Here is a 16,515-nt window from a genome sequence, read left to right on the forward strand (position 1 = left end):
GGTACATAATTTTAATGACATACTAAGAAAGCACGACTAGATTGTATACTTTCAAAGAATGAACTTAGTACATAAGTGTATTACATACCTGTAAACGCATTATTATTGAAAGATAAATTATGTTTATTTCATGTGTATGTATGTCTTGCCTACATGTATGTGTGTGCACTGTGTGCATGTCTGGGCCTGTGACGATGCAAGAGGATTTGCATAGCCTATAATTGGTACATGTATGTGTGTGCACTGTGTGCATGTCTGGGCCTGTGACGATGCAAGAGGATCTGCATTCCTATAATTGGCTTTGAAGATGGTAGTGAGCTCCCTGTAGGAGTTACTGTAGGTTGCAGGGTTTGTAGCTGATAGATATTGAGGATTTCCTTTGTCCTCCAGTAGTAAATAGGTTTCCTTCCCCTCTTATGAACTCTGGTTAGTAGGGTGAAGAGTCTAGTTAGACCCAGCTCAACCTATTGCACTGTGATGACAGAAAGGTTACCTTCAGAAATCAGTCCTAAACATCAGATTGTGTAGACCACCCAATAGTCTTGGCACTAGCCTGTGCTGATAGTTGAGGCTTTATGTAGGACCCTTTGGTTTAATGACTCAACAGGCTGCAACCCATTCCTGTTACTGGAGGTGTAACTTGGTGGCACAGGATGTGTAGTTGGAGCCTTGTCTCCTCTGTCAGTTTTTGGCTCCATTTGGATCCCTTGCATAAATGTATAGGAAGCTGCTAGAGTAGCCGGTTTCCATATAGCTTTTCAAAGGGCCTTTAGTGTTTGTGGTTCCTCCCTTTATTTCCTACTTTACCTAGGCCTGCATGCCAGGGCTGTGGGTGCTTGCATAACCAAAGGAAACTGACCCTCTACATTATCAGGTAGGAATCCCTGGGCAGCCAACATGGGTGACCTGGATACAATGGAGAGACTCATCAACTCCAGTCAATATCATGTTGATGAATATAATAGGAGGGGCAGGTAACAGAGCCTGAAAGAGGTGAGGGCTGTGGAAGGGTGTACCCCATGCCTCTACCTGTCTCTCCCAATTGCCTCTTATTAAACCCTCCTGCTCTAGCTTTTCTTTCTCTCTTTATAACACTATACACTACTTCCTCTTCCTTGGGAGATAGTCTTCTCCCACTGGTTTCTTACAAGATAGTAATCCTGTGTGGTTATTTAGATCATAGTTCTCATCTCAGATCCTTAACCATTAACATCCTTAAAAGAGGCCACATAACATATTTGTGGTGTTGGGTCTGGGTTTGGCAACACAAGATGATTATTTTTGCCCCATCAGGCCAGTTAGGTCCACATATTGGCAGGGCTGCAGGGATGCAAAGGATCTGAACCATCACCTAACTCCCCTCAGTATTCCCTTTGAAGGCCATGCAGGTAGATCTAGTGCAGAGTCAAAACTGACAGTGCTTTGCACAGGCACTGAGGAGGGTGGGCTCCTGCCACTGCAGTCTGAGGCAGGCATGCATAGAGCATACACATCATAGATAGCACCATTGTGTGCTCAGAGCATGTCACGGTGGTGGTGCTAGCAGAGCTGTGCTGCTGCTATGTGCTGAAGTACAGTTCACTTTACAGTGAACTGGCTGTGGTCTCCAGCTTTGTAGATAGAAGACTTGAGTTTTTTTTCATTAATTATAGAATTTTGGAGTCAGTTATCAAGGGAAGGGAAGGGAAGAGAGGGAAGAAGGTTCGTGGGCGACCCTAGGCTCCAATAATGGAGGATGACATCATTTATGATCTGCAGACAATGAACATCCCCAGAAGGGGACGCTGGTACACCCGCCTGTGGCATTCATGTCTGGGCCTTTGTTGCATGCACTCTAAGAAAAAGAAATTTCCCCTCTACTTGATTGGCTATGATCCTTTAGGTCCTTTACAACTAGCGGCCAGTGTGGGTGACCTGGATAAGGTAGAGGCATTAATCTGCTCCAGTCAACATCATGTGGATGAATCTGATAGGAGGAACAGGTAATGGGGCTTGAAATTGTTCGGGGGGGGGGGGTGTGTGCACAGAGGTGGGTGGGATCTGTCAGGTATACTCAGAGATAAACAGGGAGAAAAATCAACTTTCAGGGCCACATCCTAATGGAGGAGAGATGGCATGCTTAGGTTCATTTTCACTGGGGTCCCCTGCATTGTCTACGTGTTTAATGCTCTTAGGCATATGAGACCTGCATACCCTGGAACACCAGCTCCTAGGCCTTAATCAAACTACATCATTTTATTTTTATGTTACACTAAAACATTGAAGGCACTCATGCACAGCAACACACACACACAGAGGATTTGTCTATGTGCATTTTCGATGCACCATGTGTGACAGAATCAGGTACTTGGTCCCCTGGAATTGGAGCTATAAACAGTTGTGAGCTGCCATGTGGGTGCTAGCAATCAAAGCAGAGTGCGCTAGAGAACATACCTAGAGCTGGTAACTGCCAAGCCACCTGTCTAGATTTGTCTCAATATATAGACCATTAACACTAATATACAACACTGAAAAATTTATCATAAGATAAATCGTCAACTGAAATGGAAAAAATCACTACGAAATCTTAGATCAATATGACCCATTTTTGCTAATGGATCAAAGACATTTTGAACTGGAACAATGACACAGTCCCCCGCCACCACAAACCCCGGTTCTCATCATATGTACATGTTATTTGTGCATTGATACACATGTGAAGGGACTGACATTGTCTTCTTCCTACTTTTCTGTGTCCCACACATGCAGAACTAAGTGTGGGGTGATCAGAGAAATTGCCACTTGACGGTTCTCTTCTGCCACATTGTGGGTTCTGGGGACTGAACTCTGGCCATCAGGGCCCCTGGTGGGTTCCACCCAACGGTCCCTCAGTTTTAGAGACATGTTCACTCACCCAAATCCCATGGTATGTTTGATTTACTCTCTTGGAGCACATTGATTCTCAGACTTGCAGGCAAGTAAGGTTTGGGGATCCCCTTATCCCCACATCTTCTCTCAGGTTTTCAGGGCAAGTGTTTTTACCAGTTGAGTTTTACCAACCATCCCAGCCCATCATTCTTATTTCCTATTTTTAGATCGTACTAGGTTATGAAGGGGAATCAATGACACAACTGTATATTTTCTGTAGTCCACAAGCTTTTTGAACATTTTGTAGTTCAAAGAGAATTTAAGTTGGAGCTTCATATAAATAATAGATGAATAAATTATAAATTATAGTTTGAGATATTCTTTTGCTTAATGAATGTTTTCTTTAAAAACACTGAGTTGTCCAACTGTAGTTTTCATTCTGTCAGCCCATTCATTCCCCCACACATTACTTAGATATCTACTGTGTAGAATACACATTCTGCTATCTCTCCAGATCTTTCCAGTCTTATACCATTATGTTTTTCTGCCCAGTCAAGCTTCCTTACATTCTATAAATTTGAATGTTAAATGAGCTGAAGCATGCTCATTGGAACCCTAGTTTCATTGTGCTTATAGCCTTTTGAATATCAAGCATGAGAGCTAGGATGGCATAGGTTATCACCTTGTAGGGATATTGACCCAATTTTGGTGTGAGTCCAGGAGCACATTGACCATTTTATAGCAAAGCATGAGGTCCTGCTTTGCTACCATTTAGTGCCTGGATTACCATGGATACTGTATCTATTACCTAAGGACTAGGCTGTGCTCCTGCTGCTACCAGGTATGGAAACACTACTCATGGGCATAAGAAAATGAACTGTAGAAATGAAAAACAAACAAACAAACAAAGAACTGATGGCTGAGGTCTTAGAGTTTTGTTTGTTGTTAAGAATTTCCATAGATACAAGTGATCTGTATCATTGCCATTTACCTGTGGACTGTGCCATATTTTGTTCAATGTAAGGCACAATGGGTTTCATGATAACCCTTTATTTTGTAGAAAAACAAAGTTAAAAATATTGGCAATTATAGTTGCTAAAGAGTAGAAATGATGAATGACATTCCAATGCTAGAGAGGCTAAAATGTGACTGAAAAGAGACAGTGAGACCAGTGTCACTGGCCACTATTTAGGATGAGTTGGGAGGATTATCATGTTCAAGACTTGGTTGGTGAAAAAGAGTTATTTTTAAAGAAATGTAAACTTCTTTGATTAGAAAAGTTTTATATGTGTACTGTTGATAGAATCCTCTTTTACCTTCACTGAAATGTTGTGTTTGTTATAACAAGGAAGAGAAACCATTATCATGATGAGCAAATGCTGAGCTCTCAGGATCTGTAAATGCTTGTAATGTTCTAGCAGAGTTCTTGTCCATCCAAACTGAAGCCTCACAGCAGCCCCGGGTAAGATAACAGCTATGCTTAATCTCCATTCTTTGGATCTGGAAATGGAGTCATGGAGCTTATAGAAATCCCAAGTAGTCACAAGTGAGTACCAGATATTAGAGTAGGATTTGAATTCATGCTGAGATCAACTTACTGGGAACTTTTCTATGATTCTTTGTACAGGAATGAAGGTCGTGAGAGAACACCTACCTTATGTGGGGACAGCCATGCACTATATCCCTAGCACAGTAAATGAACATTTGCATTGTCATAAATGAATAGGGCAATTCCAGTTATTTTCTTACATCAGAAGAAAACTAGCTTCATAGTATGTGGTGCTTAAAGGAGATGGGGCTTTTATTTAGCATTCTGAAATGTCCCTATTTGTCCTTTCCATTTGCAGAACTCCACTGCATTATGCATCTGCCCATAACCATCCAGACGTGGTGACACTATTATTAGAACATAATTGCAACATTAACATCCGGGATGATGAAGGCTGCACAGCCTTGATTAAGGTAGCTATTGGCCATCTGTTTTGATACGAAATGGACTAGAGGTTGTCCTTGTTTGCTTTCTGTTGCTGTGATAAAACACTGACCAAAAACAACTCAGGAAAGGAAATGGTTATTTGGCTTACATTTACACATAATAGATCATTCTGGAGGGGAACCAGGGCATGAGCTCAAATCAGGAACTGGAGGGAAGAACTGAACTGGAGTTCACAGGAGAATGCAGCTTTTCCATGGCTTTTACCAAGGCTTGCTCAGGTGTCTATTTGTTGTTGTTGTTGTTGTTGTTGTTGTTTTGTTTTGTTTTTTAACAAAACTGAGGACTTTGTCCCAGGCATGCCCCAACTCCTAAAACCTGGACTTTCCTACTTCTATCTAAATTAAAAAATAGTCCACATAGTTGCCCAGAGGCCAGTCTGATAGAGGCATTTCCTCACCGTGAGAATCTTTCTAGGTGTGTTGAGCCTGTGTTACCCTGGCAAAAAGAAAACAAACAAACAAACAAACAAAACCAACCAACAAACAAAAAACCTAACCAAACAACTAATCTCTGCACTGCAGCAACCAACTAGCACAGCCCTGAATTCTTAGCATATCTAGGTGTGTTGGCAGAATCCTTAAATTCTACCACTGGGAAAGAGATGTGGTGGGGAGATTATAAAGTTAGGCAAGCAAGCCTGGGGGTTTTTAAAAGAACTCGTGTCTAAAGAGAGTGATAATATGCAGAACTGAAACTCTATGTTTTATTTAAGGGAAACTATTCAGTGCAATGGTAGAAACATCTCTCTTGACTTCCTTGAATTTAAGATGTATTTCTTTGTACAATTTTACAGGCCATCCAACGAGACAATGTGGATTGTGCTTCTGTATTGCTCAGCCACAATGCGGACCCAAATCTGATAGATTTCAGTGGAAACGCAGCCCTACACCACGCTATATCCAGGGGTAATGTAGGGATTGTAAAAATGCTCCTTGAGCACAACGTAGATGTTGAAGCCAAAACAGAGGTAAAGAACACTCAACTTCATTCTCAGGGCACCTCTAGCAGTGACAAGCACATCTATTTTCTACACGCAGAAGCTCAGCACTCTCACTGAATCTCTTCAGAGGAACCCTTTTATTTCCTCCAAATATGTTTTTTCATATTTTTTGGTAGTTCATTCAAAAAAAAAACACAGCATAGTGTATTTTGTCTCAGAATTGGCCTTGATTTTAAAATCCAAAAATAAAGGATTTAGGACCATACAAACATCACATATATACAGACAATAAAAATGAATTCATTTCAAGTTAAGTGATTGTAGAAGAAATAGAAATGTGTTGCTGCGAAGAAGGTACTGATATGTGTTTGGCTCAGGATGAGGGTAGACTGGAAAACGAGAGAGGTAACATGCAAATTAAGAAATTTGGTCATTGGAGAAAATAGGCCAAAAATGTTATTTAAGGTTTAAAAAGTTTTGATGTACATGGGAGATGCTGTCCAGTTTCTGAGATAAATTCTTAGTTTAGAAAAGAAATATATTTGAAATACAGGTTGAGAAACTCTGCTACAGAGCCCTCTTGAGCACACTCCTTCAACAGGGGCACAGCAAAGTATACTCTGTATTTCAGGGCTGTGGCAATGGAGGCCCCACTCCATGGAGCTAAGAAGATTGGAATCCTTGAGTGTTTGGGGAGAGTTCTGGAAGGGAGTGGTGTTATAGGCAGTGTTGGACAGGGAAAAGGTGTATCAAAGGGAAAAAGAGTGTGTGGGAAAGTGCAGCAAGTGTTGCAGGGTGAATGATCCCTTGTGACTCTTTTCAGTGTCTATCTATCTTCACAAAATCTGTGATGAACAGATTGTTGAGAAACAAGTAGTTTTGTAAAATGCAATATTTTTTTCCTTTATAGTATGGCTTGACACCGTTGCAGCTTGCAGAATTTGAACAAAAACCTGAAATGGTAGAATTTTTAGCAGCAAAGTGTGCAAAAAGGTACAGTTTCTTCCTTTCTTCAATCTTAGTGCTGCTCTTGAGGGTGACAATTGCTTAAGTCACGAGTATTAAAATGATAGAGAGATTGTAAGAAACTCAGAGGCACATAGTTAGGAAGCTTAGCACACATGTAGTGGGAGCTGGAAAAGAGACAGTTTCGCCACAACAAAGAACAGCATGCACCAGGGATCACTGCCTAGTTCAGTAGTTCACCTCATGAGCCATCCACCAAGCCAAAGGATAACCATGATCAGTTGCTGCTCCACCGCCATTGTATTTTTACTTTTGAAAGTGTTTGTCACTGAATGAAGAGCCATAGGTGTCATTGGCAAGTGTTCTAGGATGGATAAACACCCACAGTCCCTAAGCCTGAAAACTTATAACCTGTGACCCCAAAGATGACAGCATCAGCCATTTCTTTAGAATTATACCATACATGATCACAGGTACCAAACAGTGTTTCCAAATGATGTGTGAGTTTTGAAATGTCCAAGTCAGCAGAAAACTACCTTTCACTGGGAGATGTTCTTAAACTGTCATAGCACAGGTACCCAGCAACTGTGGTGATTCCACAGTTCAAGACATTTCTCTTCCACATTTCAGATGGAGCTTTCAAAGTGGATATATAAGTAGTTCATTTCTTTCTGCAGAGTCTAGTACTTTATTTAGCATTATAAATCTTGTACTGAATTCTGTGAATATGTATCTCTTACAATGCAACATGCTTTTTCCATATGGAATACATCTGTTTACGCTGAAATTTTCTGTTTAGTAGACATGTATACCTGTTGTTTATGTTGAGCCATTATTTCCAAATAACAGTTGGTTCTGTGATTTAAGACACTTTTCAAAACTTTAATGATTTATGTAAAAATTTTATTTTATTTTTTTCTTATTCATGTTTACATCTAGCTCACTGACCCCCTCCTGCTCACCCAGTCCCACAGTCTCTCCCTGCCCCTCCTCCACTTCACCTCTGAGCAGTTTAGGACTCACTGTATGTCCAAAACCTGGCACTTCGTCTCTCTCTGAGGACAGAAAAAGCAGCTCAGCTAGAAGAATAAATCTGAGGTAGGATGAACAGCTTTTTTTGATACCGGCATCCCAGCTGATTGGGACCCATATGAAGACAGACATAGCTTCCCCTTCTCTACATAAGTGCCCGGAGATGTCCGGCCAACCCATGTTTGTTCTTTGTTTCATTGTTCCATCTCTGAGTGCCCTGAGGGTTCAGGTTACTTGATTCTGGTAGTAGGTCATCCTCTAGAGTTCCTATCTCCTTCAGGCCTGGAATCCTTCCTCTTAGACTTCTATAAGTGTCTACAGCCAAACCACCCTCAGCATGCCCAATCTTGTCTTTAATTCTTTTTAATGTGTGTGTATGTGTGTGTGTGCGCGCGCACGTGCGCATGCACTTTTGTTTCTGTTTTAATTAAGAGCTAACTATTCCTCATATTTTCTCTTGAGAAAAGGTGGGAGGAGAGCAGTGAGCAATCATAGTCAATTGCTGAAAAGTGAATTCAACATTTTCTCTAGTCCTGTTGGCCCATGCATTGCATCCCAGAACTTGGGAAGTAGGACATAAACAGATTTCTGTGAGTTAAGGCCAACAGGCTCCATAGAGCAGTTTTCAGACCAGCATGGATACATAGTGAGACCTGATTCAAAAAAATATTGTTTGTAAACATCTAAAGCAAGATAGAGAAGGGACACAAATATAAAGTACTTAAAACACTTACTAAATGTTTTTCTTATGAATAGCACAATAATGCTAACTTTAAAATCTATGTCACAGCACTGAATCATCAGCTCAGAGAACTAAAGTGAAGCATGTGAAGTTCAACAAAGGTAAGGTTTCTATAGTGAATATAAATATGGTATATAGTAGCCAGTCCTATTACTCTAAATAAGAGTAGAGATTTAGCTCCTTTTCCACTGAGTCCAGACAAGGCAGCTCAACGAGCAGAAAGGAATCCAAATGCAGACAACAGTGTGAAGCAGTCCTCCCTTCAGTTTATAGAGAACCCACATGAAGACCAAGCTGCACCTCTGCTACATATGGGGAGGGGGTCTATGTGCAGCCCATGCATGCTCTTTGATCGGTGGTTCAATCTCTGTAAGCCCTCACGGGCCCAGGTTAGTTGATTCTGTAGGTTTTCTTGTGGTGTCCCTGACCCCTCAATCACACTGTTCTCCTTTGAGTTCAACGTCCTTCCCCAACTCCTCCACAAGACTCTCCAAACTCCCCTTGATATTTGTCTGTGGTTGTGTACATTTGTTTCCATCCTCTGCTGGATGAACCCTCTCAGCTGAGTTATCCTAGGCTCCTGTCTACAAGCATAGCAGAACATCATTAATGGTGTCAAAGACTGGCTCTCTCCCACAGTGTGGGTCTCAAGTTGGGCCAGTTATTGGGTGGTGATTCCCTTAATCTCTGTTCCATTTTAATCCCTGAATATCTTGTAGGTAGGATAAATTTTGGTTTGATGTTTTTGTGAGGGCATTGGCATTCCCCTCCTTCCACTGGAAGTCCATCCTGGTTACAGGAGATGACTGCTTAGGCTCCATATCACCTGCTGCTAGTTGACTCACCCCTATAGATTCCTAAGAGCCCCCACTGTCCCTGGTCTATGTTTCTTCACAGAGGTGCCTCCCCTCAGGTATCTCTTCTCCCTGATACCACCCTACTCTTGCTCCCCACCTTAGTTCCCCTCTCCATCTCCCACAAATTTCCCTCCCTAAATCAAATCCTGATGTCTATTTTATTTTCCCTTCTGAGTGAGAATCAAGCATTTTCCTTTGGGCCCTCATTTTTTAGCTTCTTTAAGTCTGTGGATCTTAGCATGATTATTCTGTACTATATGCCTGAAAAAGTACTCACTTCTAAGTGAGTACATACCATGCCTGTGTTTGAAATATCAAATCTCACCCATTTGCCTGCAAATTTCATGGATTCCTTGTTTTATACAGTGGAATGATATTTCACTGTGTAGGTGAAATATCATTCACACCACATTTTCTTCATCTATTTTTCAGTTAAAGTCCATCTCGGTTGTTTTCTGTTTCTGGCTATGACAAATAAAGGTTTTATTAACAGAGTTGAGCAACAGTCCTTGAGATGGTATGGTGGAACATCTTTTGGGTATATGCCCACGAGTGGTAAAGCTGTGTCTTGAGGTAGAACTATTCCCAATTTTCAGAAAACAAAAACAACAACAACAAAACCTGCCAAATTACTTTTCAAAAGGGGTTGTAAACATGTGCCCTCCCACCAGCAATGGAAGAGTGTTCCCCTTGCCCAATATTCTTGCCAGCTTGTGCTGCTACTCGAGGTTTTGATTTTAGCCATTCTGACTGGTGTAAGATGGATTCTTCGAGTCCTTCTGATTTTCATTTCACTGAGGACTGAAGACTTTGAACATTTAGGTGTTTCTCAACCTTCTGAGATTCCTCTGTTGAGAATTCTCTGTTTAGCTCTTTACCCCATTTTTAAATTGGTTTATGAGTTCCTAACTTCTTGTGTTCTTTATATATTTTGGACTTTAGTTCTCTGTCAAGTGTATGGTTGGTGGGTATCTTTTCCCTATATGTAGGCTTCCATTTTTTCCTATTGAAAATGTCCTTTGTCTTGCAGAAGTTTTTCAGTTTCATGAGTAGTCCCTATGTTTCAATTATTGATCTTAGAGACGGAGACATTGGTGTTCTGTTCAGGAAATTGTCTACTGTACCAATGTATCAAGGATATTTCCCACCTTCTCTCCTAGTAAATTTAGTGTATCTGGTTTAGTGGTCTAGAGGTCTTTGGTGCATCTGAACTCAAGTTTTGTGCTGGGTGATAAATATGGATCTATTTGCATTCATCCTCATGTAGATGTCCAGTTAGACCTGCAACATTTGTTAAAGATATTTTTTTTCTTTCTTCCATTGTATGACCTTTATGTCAAAATCAAGTGTTGGTGGGTGTGTGAACTTATTTCTGGGTCTTCGATTTGATTCCACTGATCAACTTGTTTGTTTCCATAGTTATACCATGCAGTTTTTATTCTGATTGCTCTGTGATATGTCTTGAGATCAGGGATGATGATACATCCAGGAATTATTTCATTATATATAGTTATCTTGCATTTTTTTGTTTTTGATAGGAAGCTAAGAATTGCTTTTTCATATTCTGTAAGTAATTGTGTTGGAATTTTGATGGGAAATGTATTGAATCTGAAGATGGTTTTGGTAAAATGGCCATTTTCACCATGTTAATCTGTCCATCCATGCGCACAGGAGATCTTTCCATCTTCAGATGTTTTCTTCAACTTCTTTTTCAGGGAATTGAAATTTTTGGTAGACATGTCTTTCAGTAGGTTGGTTAGAGTTATACTGAGATATTTTAGATTATCTATGGCTATTGTGAAGAGTTTTGTTTCTTGTCCCTTTTATCTTTTGTATAAAGGAGGGCTACTGATTTCTTTGGGTCAATTTTTTTATACAGCCATTTGCTGTAGGGGTTTATCACCTTTTGTGTAGGCATTCTTTGGTATATTGTTTGAGGTCTCTTATGTATGTGGGCAGCCTTGTTTAGTCTCTTAAGTTTCTCTCCATTTAAGTTGTTGGCTATTGGCTTGTCATATATTACCTTTATTTTGGTTGGATGTGCAAATTTTATCACTGAAATCTCCAAGATTTTCAACATGAAGGGGTGTTTGAATTTATCAAAGGTTTTTTTCAGCATGCAATGTGACAAACATGTGAATTTTGTCCCAAACCCCCACCCCTGCCACCTGCAGATATCCATTCATTCTCATGGCCATCAGGTCAACTCCCCCGTGTCTCCCTACATCTGATACTGAAACACCCCATTTCCCTGACCATCCCCACTCCCACCTAGTTCTCTCCTTCCATTTCGCTCCTAGAACTATTTTATTCTCTGTTCTCAGTCAGGTTCAAACAACCTTGTTTGGTCCTTACCTCTTGTTTATCTCCTTTTGGTCTGTGGAGTATGGTATGGTTGTCCTCTACTTTATTACTAATATCCATTTATAAATGAGTACAAACCATCCATGTTTTCGGTGTCTGGGTTACTTCATTCAGGATGATATTCTCAAGTTCTATCCATCTGCCTTCAAAATTCATTATGTCTTTACTATTAATAGGTGAATAGAATTTCATTGTATACACATACCACATTCTCTTTTGCCATTTTTAAAGAATAATTATTATTTTTAAAATTCTATGTGCACATGTGACCCTTGAAGCCAGAGGAAGGCATTCTCCTAGAGTTGGAGTTGGAGTTTTAGAGACAGTACTGACAAGTGAACTGCAGTCCTCTGGAAGATCACTGGGCATGCTTAACTGCTGAACTGTGTCTCAGGACTATAATTCTTTTTTTTTTAATTTAATCTAATTGTTTTCACTTATTCACTTTATTTTTTGAATGTACTTATTTATTTTCTTTATTTGCATTTCAAATTTTATCCCCTTTCCTCATTTCCCCTCCACCACCCCTACCACCACCACCACCACCCCAATCCCATCCCTCCTGCCCCTGCCCACTAACCCACGGACTCCTGCTTCCGTGTCCTGGCATTCCCCTACACTGGGTCCCATCACAAAACCAAAGGCCTCTCCTCTCCTTGATGTCCCACAAGTCCAACCTCTGCTACATATGCGGCTGGAGCCATGAGTCTCACCATGTGTACTCTTTGGTTGGTGGTTTAGTCCCTGGGAGCTCTGGAGTTACTGGTTGGTTCATATTATTGTTCCTCCTATGGAGCTGCAAACCCCTTCAGCTCCTTGTGTCCTTTCTCTAGCTCCTCCATTGGAGAGCCTGTGCTCGGTCCAATGGTTGGTTGTGTGCATTCACCTCTATATTTGTCAGGCACTGGCATAGCCTCTCAGGAGGCAGCTCTATTAGGCTCCTGTCAGCAAGCACTTGTTGGCATCCACAATAGTGTCTGGGTTTGGTAACTGCATATGGGATGGATCCCCAGGTGGGACAGTCACTGGATGGCTTTTCCTTCAGTTTCTGCTCCAAACATTGTCTCTGTATCTCCTCCCATGGGTATTTTGACCCCCTTTCTAAGAAGAACCGAAGTAGTCTTCATTCTGTGGTCTTCATTGTTCTTGAGCTTCATGTATTCTGTGAACTATAGTTTGGGTATTCTGAACTTCTGGGCTAATATCAACTGATCAGTGAATACATACCAAGTGTGTTCTTTTGTGATTGGGTTACCTCACTCAGGATAATATTTACTAGTTCCATTCATTTGCCTAAGAACTTCATGAGGGCTGGTGAGGTGGCTCAGTGGGTAAGAGCACACCCGACTACTCTTCCAAAGGTCCGGAGTTCAAATCCCAGCAAACCACATGGTGGCTCACAACCATCCGTTAACAAGATCTGACTCCCTCTTTTGGAGTGTCTGAAGACAGCTACAGTGTACTTACATATAATAAATAAATAAACCTAAAAAAAAGAGTTAAAAAAAAGGCTAAATAAATAAATAAATGTATATTAAAAAAAAAAAAAGAACTTCATGAATTCACCGTTTTTAATAGCTGAGTAGTACTCCATTGTGTAAATGTACCACACTTTCTATATCCATTTCTCTTTTGAAGGACATCTGGGTTCTTTCCAGCTTGTGACTATTATAAATAAGGCTTCTATGGGCGTAATGGAGCATGTGTCCTTATTACCTGTTGGAGCATCTTCTGGGTATATACACAGGAGTGATATTGCTGAGTCCTCTGATTAGTACTATGTCCAAAATTCTGAGGAATCACCAAACTGATTTCCAGAGTGGGTGTACCAGCTTGCAATCCCACCAGCAATGGTGGAATGTTCCTCTTTCTTCACATCCTCACCAACATCTGCTCTCACCTGAGTTTCTGATCTTAGCCATTCTGAATGGTTTTCACGAGTCTAACATCTTGAGTTCTTAGTATACATTGGATACTAGCCCTCTATCAGATGTAGAATTAGTAAAGATCTTTTCCCAATTTGTTGAGTGCTGTTTTGTCCTATTGACAGTGTCTTTTGCCTTACAGAAGCTTAGCAATTTTATGAGGTCCCATTTGACAATTCTCGATCTTACAGCACAAGCCATTGCTGTTCTATTCAGGAATTTTTCCCCCTGTGCCCATATCTTTGAAGCTTTTCCGCACTTTCTCCTCTATAAGTTTCAGTGTCTCTGGTTTTATGTGGAGTTCCTTGATCCACTTAGATTTGAGGAGATAAGGAGATAAGAATGGATCAATTTGCCTTCTTCTACATGATAACAGCCAGTTGTGCCAGCACCATTTGTTGAAAATGCTGTCTTTTTTCCACTGGATGGTTTTAGCTCCCTCGTCAAAGATCAAGTGACCATAGTTGTGTGGATTCATTTCTGGGGCTTCAATTCTATTCCATTGGTCTTCCTGTCTGTTGCTATACCAGTACCATGCAGTTTTTATCACAATTGCTCTGTAGTACAGCTTTAGGTCAGGCGTGGTGATTCCAACAGAGATTCTTTTGTCATTGAGAAGAGTTTTTGCTATCCTAGGTTTTTTGTTATTCCAGATGAATTTGCAAATTGCCCTTTCTAACTCAGTGAAGCATTCATTTGGAATTTTGATGGGGATTGCATTGAATCTGTAAATTGCTTTTGGCAGGATAGCCATTTTGACAATATTAATCCTGCCAATGAGCATGGGAGATCTCTCCATCTTCTGGAATTTATCATCCTTTGAAGGACTGGATTTATGGAAACATATTCTGTAAATGTGGTTTTGTCATGGAATACCTTGGTTTCTCAGTCTATGGGAATTGAGATTTTTACTGGGTATTGTACCCTGGGCTGGCATTTGTGTTCTCTTAGGGTCTATATGACATAAGCCCAGGATCTTGTGGCTTTCATATTCTTTGGCGAGAAGTCTGGTGTAATTCTGATAGGTATGCCCTTATATATTACTTGACCATTTTCCCTTACTGCTTCTAATATTCTTTCTTTGTTTTATGCATTTGGTGTTTTGATTAATTATGTGACAGGAGGAATTTCTTTTCTGGTCCAATCTAGTTGGTGTTCTGTAGGCTTCTTATATGTCCATGGTCATCTCTTTCTTTTGGTTAGGGAAGTTTTCTCCTATAATTTTGTTGAAGATATTTACTGGCCCCTTAAATTGGGAATCTTCACTCTCTTCTATACCTATTATCTTTAGGTGTGGTCTTATCATTTTTTTTCCTGGATTTCCTGGATGTTTTGGCTTAAGAGGTTTTTTTTTTTTTTTTTTTTTTGCATTTTGCATTGTCTTTGACTGTTGTGTTAATGTTTTCTATGGTATCATCTGCACCTGAGATTCTCTCTTCTATCTTGTGTATTTTGTTGGTGATGCTTGCATCTATAACTCCTGACCTCTTTCCTAGGTTTTCTATCTCCAGAGCTGTCTCCGATTGTGATTTCTTTTTTGTTTCTACTTCTATTTTTGGATCCTGGGTGGTTTTGTTCAATTCCTTCGGCTGTTTGGTTGTTTCCATGTAATTATTTAAGGGAATTTTGTATTTTTCTCTTTAAGTTCTTTTACCTCTTTTCCTGTGTTCTCTTGTATTTCTTTTTTTTTTTTTTTTTTTTTGGCTTTTCGAGACAGGGTTTCTCTGTGTAGTCGTGGCTGTCCTGGAACTCACTCTGTAGCCCAGGCTGGCCTCGAACTCAGAAATCCGCCTGCCTCTGCCTCCCGAGTGCTGGGATTAAAGGCGTGCGCCACCACGCCCGGCCCTCTCTTGTATTTCTTTAAGGGACTTATTTATTTCCTCCTGAATGTCCTCTATCAGCATCATGAGATGGGATTTTCAATCCAAATATTGCTTTTCTAGTGTTTTGGGGTATCCAGGACTTGCTCTAGTGTGAGAACTGGATCTTGATGATGCCATTTAGCCTTGTTTCTGTTGGTTAGGTTCTTGGTCTTGCCTTTTTGCCACCTGGTTATCTCGGGTGTTAGTTGGTCTTGCTGTCTCTAGGTTGAGCTTGTTCCTCCTGTGGGCCTGTAAGCCTGTCAGCACTTCTGGGAGACCAGCTCACCCTGGTAGGGCCCATGCACAGAGGGCTGTGGAACAGCCCCAGCTCCTGGGTGCAGATGGAGGCAGGAAGGACCCTGTCTCATCTGCTCTACTGCTTGTGCATTGCTAGCTGTGTTCTCCCCCCCGCCCCCCGTCCCCTTTAGCACCTTTAAAGTAGGATTTAAGTTGTAAATGTGAGGGCCCTTTAATTTGGGGATTCAGAATTGAGAAGTCATCTTGGTGTGTTTTTCTTTGATGAGTATGAAATATCCTTCCCTGTCTCTTTTGATTCATTTTGGTTGAAAGTCTCTTTTATTTAGATATTACTCAATTGCTCCTTAGCTTTCATCCTGAGTACCTTTTCTTGGGAAAACTTTTTACAGTCCTTCATTCTTAGGTAATGTCTATGTATGTTTGCCAAGGTATGTTTCTTGCATGCAGCAGAATGATAGATGCTGATTCCACATCCAGTCTGTCAGCTTATATCTTTTTATTGGGGGAGATGAGTTTACTGGTGTTGAGAGATATCAATAACCAATGATTGTTAATTCCTGTCATTTTGATGTTTGTGGAGGGAAGATGATTATGTGTTGAGAACACCAATCAATTTGGTGTTTTGTAAGCTTTTTCTACGTTGATAGGCATTCTTTCTTTAGTTTGGGTGAATTTTCTTCTATGATTTTGTTGCAAATATTCCCTTGTCCTTGGAGCTGCTACTCT

At 40.6% G+C, this 16,515-nt stretch overlaps 1 protein-coding gene across 1 annotated transcript in view; it reads left to right on the forward strand.

Moving 5' to 3' along the window:
* The first annotated feature begins 1,516 nt into the window (after positions 1–1,516).
* Positions 1,517–16,515, forward strand: part of LOC147002523 (uncharacterized) — a 31,247-nt gene continuing 16,248 nt past the window's right edge. The window contains exons 1-6 of the mRNA XM_085843500.1: positions 1,517–1,982; positions 4,695–4,809; positions 5,637–5,810; positions 6,694–6,776; positions 7,689–7,847; positions 8,572–8,624. Coding sequence (XP_085699626.1) covers positions 1,729–1,982; positions 4,695–4,809; positions 5,637–5,810; positions 6,694–6,776; positions 7,689–7,847; positions 8,572–8,624 — 838 coding nt within the window. The 5' untranslated portion in view covers positions 1,517–1,728. The remainder of the gene's footprint in view (positions 1,983–4,694; positions 4,810–5,636; positions 5,811–6,693; positions 6,777–7,688; positions 7,848–8,571; positions 8,625–16,515) is intronic.

Source organism: Mus caroli, unplaced genomic scaffold, assembly GCF_978045245.1.
Source record: "Mus caroli unplaced genomic scaffold, Mus_caroli_1 scaffold_10, whole genome shotgun sequence".
Taxonomy (NCBI): Eukaryota; Metazoa; Chordata; class Mammalia; order Rodentia; family Muridae; genus Mus; species Mus caroli.